The sequence below is a fragment of the Macaca mulatta genome, chromosome 8 (genome assembly GCF_049350105.2).
Source record: "Macaca mulatta isolate MMU2019108-1 chromosome 8, T2T-MMU8v2.0, whole genome shotgun sequence".
Classification (NCBI taxonomy): domain Eukaryota; kingdom Metazoa; phylum Chordata; class Mammalia; order Primates; family Cercopithecidae; genus Macaca; species Macaca mulatta.
In genome coordinates this window covers 39,620,265-39,632,382 of record NC_133413.1, presented here as the reverse complement: position 1 = coordinate 39,632,382, position 12,118 = coordinate 39,620,265, and the positions used below count along the sequence as shown (strand labels likewise).

Sequence of the window (12,118 nt, the reverse complement as noted above, 5' to 3'; positions counted from 1 at the left end):
ATTCAGAGCAGAAGTTCCCCAACTGTGGTATAATTTTTGTCTGCTTTCCATTTCTTTTTTCTTGTTTTCCTGCTTTCTTGTCTTCCTTCCTTCCTTCCTTCCTTCCTTCCTTCCTTCCTTCCTTCCTTCCTTCTCCCCCATTTTTCAAAAGCTACTGGCTGTAGGCTATGAAAAATCTGATTCTTTTTGTAGACCTTGATTTAACCTCACAGCAGTCTCAAAATTATTTTAAATAATTCCTAACCCACTTAAGCATTCTGACATAGTCTCTGAAATCCCTACATCACCCTATACACAGCATTGCATCAAATTAAATAAAAATTTAATAATTCACTTTGTTGGAGTCAGTTCTCTGGGTGAAAAAAATCCACATTGCAATATTCTTCTTGTGTTCTGGCTGGGCACGGTGGCTCATGCCTGTAATCCCACCACTTTGGGAGGCTGATGCGGGCAGATTGTTTGAGCTCAGGAGTTCAAGGTTAGCCTGGACAACAGGGCGAAACACTGTCTCTACAAAAATTACAACAACAACAAAAAATTAGCCAGGCATGGTGGTATGCACCTGTAGTTCTAGCTACTCAGAGGCTGACACAGGAGGATTGCTTGAGCCCCAGGGTGGAGGTTGCAGTGAGCTGAGATTGAGCCACTGCACTCCAGCCTGGGCAACAGAGTGAGACCATGTCTCTCTCTCTTTGTATAAATATACACCCCCTACCCACTCATTGCTGAGGTGAAATCATGAGCCTTCTTTTCCTGGGTCTTCCCTGTTTGCTGTTCTGATAGGAAATTTAGAGTTGCATTTGATGAGGGTCAAAGACAGAGCATCCTAAGCAACTCTCACCATCATAATTTTAGATGATCATAGACTCTTCCAGTTAGAAAGGCCTTAAAGATTATAGGGCCCAACGACTTGATTTCAGAAATGGGAAAATAGGTTCAGAGAGATAAGTGACTTCTTCAAAGAAACACGACAATTAGGTTTTGAAACCAGAACAAAATCTAGGTTCTCTGACTCGTTTCAATGCCCTTTCTACTATGTGCATAGTGACTAGATGTTCTGGACTTTCCAGGAGAGCCCTAAAGCTCATCAAAGTACATGTATACCATTTGTCTCCATTTTGAAGTTCATAAAATATGGTCACTTCCAGGCGGGCACAGTGGTTCATGCCTGTAATCCCAGCACTTTGGGAGGCCGAAGTGGGCAGATCATGAGGTCAGGAGTTTGAGACCAGCCTGGCCAACATGGTGAAACCTTGTCTCTACTAAAAATACAAAAATTAGCCAGGAGTGGTGATGTGCACCTGTAATCCCAGCTACTCGGGAGGCTGAGGCAGGAGAATTGCTTGAACCTGGGAGGCGGAGACTGCAGTGAGCAGAGATTGCACCACTGCACTACAGCCTGGGCAACAGAGCAAGACCCCGTCTTGGAAAAAAAAAAGATATATATATATAGTCTCTTCCTCTTCTCTCAGCCAACAGGTTCAAATTATATTCTCTTAAGAAAAAGGCACCCCAGTTCATATGTAATCTAAATCTGCTAGCAGCTTTTTCTGTTTTAGGAAGTGTTAATAATGCTGGTGATATGCCACTATCCCAGGAAAACCTGGAAAGGTATTTTTCATTTAGGAAGACATATCAACCATTTCCATGCCGGGAATGCTGTTGGGAAGGAATAAGCTGATTAGGGAGAGAGTGGGTAGAAGAAAATTCAGATGTGTTTATATAGCCTTAATTAAGTCTGTTCCTTGATCTGCTCTAGAAATGGAAATTACTGACCCGGGGGCTCAACCTTCTCATCACTATAGAATGAGAACCTCACCCATCTTCAAAAGAGCACGGGCTTAGGAGGAATTGGGGAGGCCCAGGTTCCCTATATCAGCCCCAGTGAGCTCTCCTTTCTCCAGCTCCTGTGGCTGGCACGACCATCTGATCTGCACAATTAGCACCTTATTATATCCTATCCTCTTCTCCGCTGTCTGCACAGAATGATTTAGCACTTTCTCAGATCAGCAGAAATGCAGTTATGTATAATGCAATCTTGCTCCCTGTCTCACGGGTGCATCTTGTCTCCCCCAGCTCAATGGGGCAGGAAGTTTGTCTGAGTTTTCTTCTGCATCTTATGGTATCCAGCATTGTGCTGGGCACCTAACAGGAATTCTGTAAATTCTGTTTGCTTTGATGATGGCCACCTGAAAGTGAAATCCTCAAATAGTTAGGACTCTATTTTCAAGCTGCCATTTCTCAATTTTGGTCATTAGCTACATCTTTTGTCAAAACATGAAATGTACAAGTGGAAAGAAGTCGGTATCACTCTCTGCAATAGAGGTCACTCCACCTTCTTCTCTTTGTAAAGGTGGAAACCAGCTGTTGGTCTATCAATTTACTGCAATGACCCCTCTGCCTTACCCTGGACTCCAGGGGTGGCTCTGCTTATGTTTTTCCCCTTACCTAGCGTCAGCATTTCCCTCTTCTGCCTTTCCCTCTGCTGGGGGCCTTTCCTGAACTTGGACTCAGGGGCTGACAGCTGGTTTGGGGGGACTGTCGGAGAAAATGTGGGCATGCTGAGTGTCACAATAGGGCGGGCTTTGTCCAGGGACCATGGTGTGTCTCCACTGACCTTGGAACCAAGTGACCGGGGACGACCCAGGAGAAGCAGTTTCCTTCCCTCTCCGGGCTGCAGGTTTTTAATGTCTTCTTTGTTGGTCTGGGCCACTGGAGACTGAACTGAAGGGAGAGACTTTAGGCTGTTCCCTCCCTCCTGGACAAAATGGTGCATGCTTTTCCTGTTTAAACAGGGCGCAGTTGTGAAGTGCCCTGACTTCGCACACACCAAGGCCCGGCAACGGCTGCAATAAATCAATAGGAAAATAGAAGCTGCCAGTTAGACTAAACAAGTGCATTTGCAAAGACGGCTAGCCCTCATTAATCACTCTGACAGTCCTAAAAACACATTTCCCCTTTAATGACTGTATTTGGATAATCAGTGCTTTTTCCTCCTCAGTCAGAGTTTGAGTAACAGACAGCTGGTGTTATTACAGCCATTGGGAAGGGAGTGCTGGGATTAGGGTCGACGAAGAGCCATCCACTGGAGGTCTCCGAAAAAAAAAATGAAAATCGGGTTGGCTGCAAAGCTGTTGTTATGCAATAATGAGGGGGAGCTTTGTACTGCCATTGACGGCTCCTGGGCAGCCATGTGCAAAGTTCCCCCCAAACCTCGACACCCACCTGCATTCTGTGAATACAAAGCCTTCATGTTGGGTTTTATGAGCTTTGGCAGATTGAACTGGGGTTGGGGAGGCAGGAGGCTCTCTGGCAGGGAGGTAAGAAGATGGGTTGATGTGATTTGGCTTTGTTTCCTTTAGGTGACTTTGGCTTTCAGGAGAAAGTTTGAAACCCGGCACATTCCTCTTTATAAATGATGTAACACATTAATGCACAGCACATTATGAAAATGGTAATTCAAACCCATAGTGCTCCAAATTAAACCATACATTATCGGATGCACTCAACCATCTATTTTGCAAAAAGACAGGATGAATGAAATCAAATCAAACAGAAAACTGGAGTGCAGCTTCCCCTACAGAATGATTAATAAAGTGTAGAGCCACAGGATTTTTGTAAGATGAATTCCACCGTAACCCAGACATACATCAGGAGCGAGTTAGTTCATATACCCAGAGATACAATCATGGTACGCTAGGTAGGGCAGAGCAATTATGGCTGCAGAAAGATGGGGAAGGGCCCCACACCTCCCACTTGGGCTGTGAATTTCTTAGGAGATGGGTTTGCGGGTGTACAGTTGGGAAGTTAAAAACTTAACACCACACGTTTTGTTTGAGTCCAGCCTATATCTGAGGGTGAGTCTTTCCCCTTTCTTCTCCTCCCTTCCTCCCATGGCTGCCACAAGGCCACAAAAATAACCAGGCAAGAGGTGTGAAAATAGGACCTGGAGCCAGGAACGTCCAGTGTCTCAAGTTCCAGCCCTGTGGCTTCCACCCTTCCTGGTGCTTTGGGAACACGGGCCCCATTTCTGGCGCCTGGGAGAGATTAGGAGAAAGGCGGAGGAGGGCTGGGAAGAGAAGGAGGTGGAGAAATGGAAGGTGGAGGTAACCCTCAAATAAAGGGTTGCTGGAGGTATTAATTGTGCAAATAAGCACTGGATAGGGGAGCACCACCTCCATTAAGATGGCAACTTTGTTTAATGGGAATTAAGCTATTGAAAGTAACAAACTTTTCATCAGCTTATTAAAATTGTCACATTTCTTAGGTGGAGAGAGCCCTCTTCTCAGAGTAGAACTGGACACTCCAGACTACATGACCTGCCTTTTGCGGCCACAATGGTAGTTGGGGGCAGCCTATTCCAACCAGGCCCAGCAGTGAACTTCCCAGTCACCAAAGGCCACCAATAATTTTATGGGGGAAACTCTGTAGTCTAAGGAGTTCTCTAATTGCATTCTCACACCTATGGTATAAGCCAAACACCTTTTAGAACAGTTTCTTTTGGTATAAGGAATTTGCTGGTTGGGGGAGATACTACATCCCTTCCTTCCTTCCTCCCAACAAGAGGAGCCCTTTGGTTTTTAGATAGGGAGGTCTGAAGACTTGAAGTGTAAGAAAGAAAAGTTTAAGTCGCCCTACAGAGGGAGCCATTTCCATCATTTTTAGCAGGCATTAAAAAACATGGTGAGGGGGTGGGTCTCTGAAGGAAAGAGGGGCCTTCAGAGGAAGGGAAGATGACAAAGAAATAATAACGAACAAAACAACAGAAAAACAGTAAGGCCACGAGTTGCTACATTTAGTTCTTTTAAAGATTCGGGCCAGATTGAATCCCGAGAAATTGGATAATCCTGGTTTCCCAGGAAGACTCTGATCTGGTCTCAGGGCACTTTCTCTAATTCGGGTTTCCCAGGGCCCAGTGGTAGGAGCAGCCCAGGATCCCTTTCCTTTTGCCAGATTCCCCCCCACACACACCCCGCCCGGTCTGTCGTCGAGTTTGTGGACAACCAAAAACAGCGTAGAGAAAGCGGCCCCACCCTACGCTCCGCACTTGACCTTGGGCCACAGACGTTTCAAAAGCATGCACCTTTCGGAGCACGAACTCCAAAGTCGCATCCTTACAGAAAAAGCAAACGGCACAACCCCAAAAGCAGATCCCACGAGGAGCATGGCCAGGAAGAGGCGCAGGAGGCGGTTTTGCAGCGCGTTCAACTGACCCTGCGCGCCCAGGCCCATGCGCAAGGAGTGTGCGCCGGGGCTGGATGGAGCAGGGTCTTGGCGTCTGGCAGCCGGAGCCTGAGCGGCCGGGCCTTGGCGGGCGTACCCCGCTCTCGCTGCTGGGGGTAGGGCAGCGAGTCTGCATTGGGCTGCACGTGGCTCGGCCTGCCGGAGCTGTCCCTTCTCTCCTCCCACCTTGGACACTCGCGCAGGGCCTGTCTTTGGCATAGGGGGCAGGCATCCTGGCCAACACGTCGGTAAACAGCACCCACCCTTTCTTGCCGGAGGATGCAGAGGCCAGCGTCAGTCGTGCGAACTCAAGAAACAGGACGAGTCAGTCCCAGGGGCCCGACTCCTCCGGACTGAGAGTGGCTTCAAGGTCCTGAATCATCGTGGCATCTTCTCAGCAAAACCCAAACCCCGTTTCGAAAAGTGGCATCTTCTCAGCAAAACCCAAACCCCGCTTCGAAAAGTTTCCGGGGCACAGATGACCCAGATCGACAACCCAGCGATGGCGGAAGGGAGACCCCAAGCCTTGAGAAGCAACCCTCTCAACAGATGCCTTTACCCTGCGGTCAGGAGAGAGGAAATGCCCCGCAGAAACAGCAGGCAGGAATCCTTCGCGTTCATAGGATGGAAGAACCAAGGTGCCGTCGGGGCTGGTGCCGGCTGCGGCTTCTCTCCGAGGCCTGTTGCTCATCTTCCTGCCACCAGGTGGCGCCAAAGGCATGTCGTCTCTGCCTGCCAGGCCGCCGGGCTCCAGGACTGCGCTGCAGGAGTTTCTGCCGGAGCCCTTGGTGCTGGGGTACTGGGGTCCCTTCTTAGCCCCCTTAGCACCTCGCATCTGGGCCCAGAGGAAAATCCACTTTTACACACGCCCTCCACCCTGGCCCCAGGAAATGTCAAGGCCTTTGAAGTGAGGCTAGGAGCTACATAACCAACTGGGGGAAAAAAATTAAAAGGTGGTTTTATGTTATTTGTAATGCGTTGGCAGAAGTTTTGTTTTTTCTCCGCCATTTCTTGAGGAAAGGCATTAAACTCGTCCTTGAACGGAAATCACAGAAGGAAACCATAAGGCGTTTTAAACAAGAATAAAAAAAGGGCATCTGCTTAGGTGTCTGGAAGTAAGAGTGTGGGCGAGGCAAGACAGAAGCACACCACGGTGTGAATATAGCCAAGTATTCCATTTATTAACAAAATAAGTCTTACCAAGGGAGAGCTCTGTTCGTCTCAAACAGGCCCCGCAGCCCCCGCGCTGCCGCATCAGACCAGAAGGAGGGAGGAGTGGGGAGAAGACCCCAGTCGCTGCGGGGTCTACTCTGGGGTGCTCTGCCGGGCCAGGCCTAGGAGAGGGCGGGGGCTGCCGTGATTCGAGCGCTCCCTGACGCCCCAAGCTTCCCCGAACGCAGCTAACGAGCTCGTGACGTCCGCTGACATCGCCACCGGTCTGCTTTGGAGGGATCTAGCGAGAGTCACCCACCCCACCCCTACCGCCAGGGGTGGGGTCGTTGCCCCCACGAGGGAGAGAAAAACAAGGACTATAAAGCACTTCGCAAAATGTAAGGGGCCGGCTTCACGCCAGCAGGGCCTTCTGGGACTTTGAATTCAACCAGGTGAGCGCTCCAGGTGCCCCGACAGGCGCACTGTGGCCACTGGGTGTTAGGGGCGGGAGTCTGGAAGGTGACGGTAGACGGCAAGGCTCTGTGAGACCACTTGGGCCTCTCTGGGGGCGAGCCTGCTGGTGGGGTCAGGACTCTCCGTGCTCAGAGCAAGGTAGGGGAGCAAGGCCCTACGTTTGGGGGGCAGGGTCCAGACCAAGGACCCTATGCGTGGAGGGTGGCGGGGGAGGAGTCCCGGAGCAGTGTACTAGGTCAATAGAGCTCCAGGGCCCCTGCCACCCAGGTGGCTCCCTCCACCCCCAAAATGAGTTACAAAAAAAATCTCCTCTCTGTTACTTGTACAACAAAGGAAACAAAACAAAACAAAACAACAACAAAAAAACAAAAACAGAACATGAAATGGAAGGAAACAAGAGGGAATGAAGGGGGAAGAGGGAAAAAGAGAAGGGGGAAACGTAGTTTTAAGTTAAGACTCATGCAAGAAACTCCCCAGGAAGGGAAAACAAAACGTCTAGAAGAACCCAAAGACCCCAACTCTCCCTCCTCTCCCTAAAACCAAACCAATCAAAAACCAAAAAAAGAGGAAAAGGAATAAAAAATGTAAAACTTACATCTAAGAAAAAGAAAATAACAGAAAGGAAGAGGGGCGGGGATCATGTCGTTATTTGTGGGATTAATATTATTATTTGGGGGAACACAGACTTTTTGCATACCACTGACTCATGTGGGCCGTTAATGCACTTATATTCCCAGCTTGTAAGCTAACATTATAGTAAATAAATACACAGTCCGGTGGGGAAGGGTTGGGTGAGGAATCCCGGCAGGGTCAAGCAGTAGTGGAGGTTGCAGCGGCGACGGCAGGTGGGGAGAGGGGAGGGAGAGGGAGGAGGGTGAGGGGGCTGGGGTGGAGGAAAGAGCTGTAGTTACTGGTATCCCAGCGCCGAGGCTGAAGCTAGTCTCTGTCCATACAGCGCGTATGGCGAGTAGTAGGGTCCGGCTGTGGGGAGGGACGGCACGGCCAGGCCCCCCGCTGTGGATAAGTGGCTCTTGCCATAGGGGTGGTACCGGCTTAGCCCCAAAGTGTGTGGACTCCGCAAGGACAGCGACCCGGGGCTGCCGGGGGCGGCCGGCGGGGGGAGGTGCAGATGGCAGGAGGCGGCGGCGGCAGCGGCGGCGGCGGCGCTGCCCAGGCCCGAGGCCCCGGGGTAGGCGGCCAGAAGTTTCTCGGCTCCCGGCAGGGCCGTGTGGGTCCGTAGGTGGCTGAGCAGCTCCTCCGAGGTGGCGAAGCGCTTGTCGCACGGCCCGCTGGCCGCCACCCAGTTGCAGCTGTGCGGCAGCGGTTCGTTCTGCAGCATGAAGCCGTAGGTGTAGAGAGGGTGGCCGGGGAGCGCGGCCTGGGCGGCGCTGGACGACAGCGCGGCGGGCTGCAGCGGGTGCCCGGGGTACACCAGCGGGTAGCCCCCCGCCTTCAGGCTGGGCCCGGCTGGGTCGTGCGCACTGCAGGTGGAGCAGCTGGAGCCGCCGAGGTGCGAGGCGCTGTGGTAACCTCCCAGGCAATAGGGGTCGCGGCATAATCCCTGCAGGAAGGAGGGCGGGGAGGCCCCGGTGAGCGGGCTGGAGCTGGGGGGCTTGCCCGGCGGCAGGCCTAGGCCCCCAGACAGCTGGCCTCCCACGAGGCCGGACTTGCTAGGATCCAGGCCAGGCACGAACTGAGACGGGTAGCCGGCGTAGGCACCCACAATGGAGCCGTGGTAGCCAATGCTGGAAGGCGGCAGCGGGAACACCGAATGGCCCGGCTTGTAGGGAGACACCGGCGCCACGTGGCCGGCCCCCACCAGCGCCGAGGGCGGCTCGGACTTGCGCCCGGAGGCCCCGGACTCAGCGCCACCGTGCGCCCCGGGCTCCCCACCGCTGCCGCGGCTCACGGCTGCCGGCTCCGGGCTGGGCTTGGGCTCCTGGTCTTTCTTGTCCAGCTCCCCGCCGCCAACCCCGCCGCCGTTCTTGCAGTCAGAGTGGTGCGGGGAGCCTCCGCGGGAGCCGCCGGGCGACGACGAGGACGAGGACGCGGAGACCGGCGCTCCATGCGGGGGAAAGGGTGGGCAGGCGGCGCTGGGGACCCTGAAGCCCGCCTTGTCTCCCGGGGACGAGGAGGACGAGGAGGAGGTGGAAGACACCGAGGAGGAGCCGCTATCTTTGCGGGAGTCGCCGCCGCCGGAGCCCTTGGAGTAGGGCTTGAAGCTGGACTTGTCCTCGGCCGGGGAGTCCCCCAGCTGCTTCAGGGCCGCGGCTGCAGAGGCGGCGCCCGGGGCTGAGCGGCCGGGGTCCTTCTCCGCTCCCAGCCCGTTGGCCGCCGCCGCCGCCACCGAGTTGAGCTTGGAGGAGGGCGGCGGGTCCGGCTTGCCGATCTGCGAGCAGGTCTGGGCCAGCAGCGCCAAGGGACTCTTCTTGGCGTCCAGCTGTGGGAGACAGCAGCAGGGGGAGGGAGAAGGAGTGAGACCCAGAGGCCTGCGGGGCGAGCGGGGGCGCCGGGGGAGCTGGGCGGCGGCGCCACGGGGCGGGGCGGGCCTGGGGAGAGGGTCTGCGAGCGAGGGCCGGGCCGGGTGCGGCATCTGGCGGAACTGCGCCCACACTGCCGCTGGGTCCCGAGGTGCGCCGCAGGCCCTGCGGAAGGGGTTCACCCAGGACCTCTGCCGGAGAAGGTGACGTCTCTGGAGTCGGGGCTGTGACTCGCCACTTCCCTCTAATGTCCCCCTCTTCCAGGCCCAGGAAAAAAACTTATTCCTTTAGTTTGGGGCAACTTCGCTTGGGACGGGTTTCTGGCAATGGCGCAGCGGTGTAGGAGCGGGGAGCGCGGATTCTAAAGGAGGGGCTGCAGTTGGCGCTCTCTCCGTAGCACCTCCCTCCCGGGGAGGGCACCCAGGGAAGAGGCAGGAAGAAAGACCCGGGATCGGGAGCGCCCGGGCGCCGTGCACCCTCACTGGCTGGGATAGAGGCGGAGTGGGACCCGGGCAGCCAGAGCTTCAAAGAAAACAGCCCGGCGTGGGGGGCGGGGAAGGCCCAGCAGAGATCACCTCCTGGCTGAAAACTGGGGATCAGAGGAAAAGTAAAGGACCCAGAGGGGACTCCAGGAGCAAATCCAATCCGAGAGAAAACACGGAGCTCCGAAGGGCGAGCGTGGAAGGAGATCCTTCCACGGGGAAGCCTGGGGAGGCCCTGGTGGGCTCTGATCCCTCGGTTTTCTGCCCCTCATCACTCAGCCCGTCGGCGTGACAAGACTTGGGCGTCGCACCGGGCCCCGGGGCGCAGGGAGCTGGGTCAGGGTCCTGGCCACGGTGGGAGGAATGGGGCCGGCGCCGCGGGGCAGCGGCCGGGGACTGACCTCAATGGGGCTGACGGGAGTGGAGGACAGCGGCTGCAGGTACTCCGGGTGCAGGAGGTGACCGGTGTGAGCGCTCAGCATCTTCAGGACCCTGATCGGGAGCCGGTTCGCCTGGCGCAGGGGGTCCGCCGGTGGCAAGAGGGACACCGCTGCCGGCACCGCCGGCCTCTTCCCGCCGCCGCCGCTGCCGCTGCCGCTGCTTTCGGGTGTCCTTGGGTTAGATCCAGCGGGCGAATCGCTCATTTGGAGGAGGCAGCGCCGCTGGGGGGGCGGGGAGGGCGGGGGAGCACCGGGGAGGCGAGCTCCCGGGGCGGGTGGGCTCGCTCCGCAGCGTCGATCGCGGTGCAGCGGGCGCTGCGCCTCCTCGCCGCCTCCCCTCCTCCACCGACGCCGCCGCCGCCGCCACCGCCGCTGGCCCGGGCTAGTAACACAAAAACCTTCGCCTTCCGCGAGCCGCACGTCAAATAGCCGCGATCGGCAGCCACACTTCAAAGGGATCGCCGCGCCCGCCCAATCGCAGCTCTCGCCGGGACCCCAGGGCGGAGAGAGCGGCGGGCGGAGGCCGGCTCCGTCGGTGGGCGGGGAGAGCCTTAAAGGGGCCGCGCCGCGCGGCGGCGCCGCCTCGGCCTCGGCCGCTCCCAGGGTTCCTCCCCTCCCCCCGACTGGGCCTTCCTCGCCCTGGGGTCCCTCCTGGGACGGGACTTCTCCGGGATCCTGAGCTCTGTGCCCCGTCCTCCTTTCCGGCCGTTCTCTCTCCTCTCTCCCTTCTCACCACTGGGTGAGGGGGGGGGGAGCGGGTGATGCTGGCGGGGGCTGTCACCCCGCCAGCCGTGTGTGTCCGAGGTGGGGTGGGGTGGGGGGTGGGAGGGATCGCACGGCGCGGGCTCCGGGGCGCTGGAGTCCAAGCCTCTCCCAGAGGCCGCCTGGGGGCGAGCCTCGCCTCGGGAGCCCGGGTCCTTCTCCGGAGCTGCTCGGGCCCTCCTCGGCCCCGCTCTCCTTCCCCTACTTGGCCTCCCCTTGGTGTGTTCACTTGGAAGCGTCCGAGCCTCGGAGGCACCCACTGTTCTCGGGACGCGGCGTAGGCAGCTCCAACTACTTTCAGCCCGTCCTCTCTGAAGCCTGCAAGTTTGTCTCCCTTCTGGAGTGACATGGTCGGCGACCAAGCGCGGGACCCCAGGCTATGCGCGCTGTGCCTGCACCCTGCGTTAGAGGCTCGGTGTCTGGTGTGTTTCAGGCTTCTCACCGTGTCCTGCTGAGGGTCGTAAAGTTCCTCACTGTACCGCGCCCAGCTGCTATGAGGAGGGACCGAGATCACGGGCGAGGCGGGTGTCCCTGGACGGGGGGATCTCTTTCAAACCGCTGCTCGGGGGGATCTCTCTCTAACCGCTGCTCGGGGGCACAACTCCTCCGCCCCCCCCAATCCTTCTCACTCCGGGGAAAAAGCACTAGCTTTCCCCAGGGAAATTTCGGGATAAAAACTTTTAATTAAAAATAACAATACCCTTCCCGACTCCCTGCGCCTTTCTGATAAAGTGTGCATTGCTAGCTTTGCCTTGGGCAGAGATTTTACGTAGTCATAGTCCTGACATCCAAGTTCCGGATCGGCCGCTTTTCCGGAGGCGAAGTTGGTCCTCTGGGCGCGGGCCTCTGGGGAGCCCACTTCTCCATGCGCTCGGCGGCCAGTGGAGGCGCGCTGGTGTCACTGCCTGGCTCCCAGCACCACTTTTCCAGTCCCAATTCATCACTCCCGTTGTCAGGCCTGTCACTCAGGGCGTATTGCTCTAGGATGGCAGATTCCCGACTCTGCCGCGCTGACCGACGCCTTGAGACGACCTGAGAACCCAAGATGGGGAGAGGTGATTTCAAAGGAGCTCTTCAAACAGAAGGAAATAGCTATCACGATCCT

General features: G+C 56.2%; 1 protein-coding gene across 1 annotated transcript; it reads right to left on the bottom strand.

Annotated features, from left to right (window-relative positions):
- Positions 1–6,379: 6,379 nt before the first annotated feature.
- Positions 6,380–10,682, bottom strand: ZNF703 (zinc finger protein 703). The gene is made up of 2 exons (XM_001088637.5): positions 10,213–10,682; positions 6,380–9,289 (listed from the first exon to the last, which is right to left on the bottom strand). Exons 1-2 carry the CDS (start codon positions 10,453–10,455, stop codon positions 7,757–7,759), a joined length of 1,776 nt encoding a protein of 591 aa, XP_001088637.1. The 5' UTR covers positions 10,456–10,682; the 3' UTR covers positions 6,380–7,756.
- Positions 10,683–12,118: the final 1,436 nt, after the last annotated feature.

Coding starts and splice junctions, on each gene's coding strand:
- ZNF703 (XM_001088637.5), bottom strand. CDS start 10,455: ATGAGCGATTCGCCCGCTGGATCTAACCCAAGGACACCCGAAAGCAGC. Junction 9,290..10,212: donor CTCCCGTCAGCCCCATTGAG/GTCAGTCCCCGG, acceptor TGTCTCCCACAG/CTGGACGCCAAGAAGAGTCC.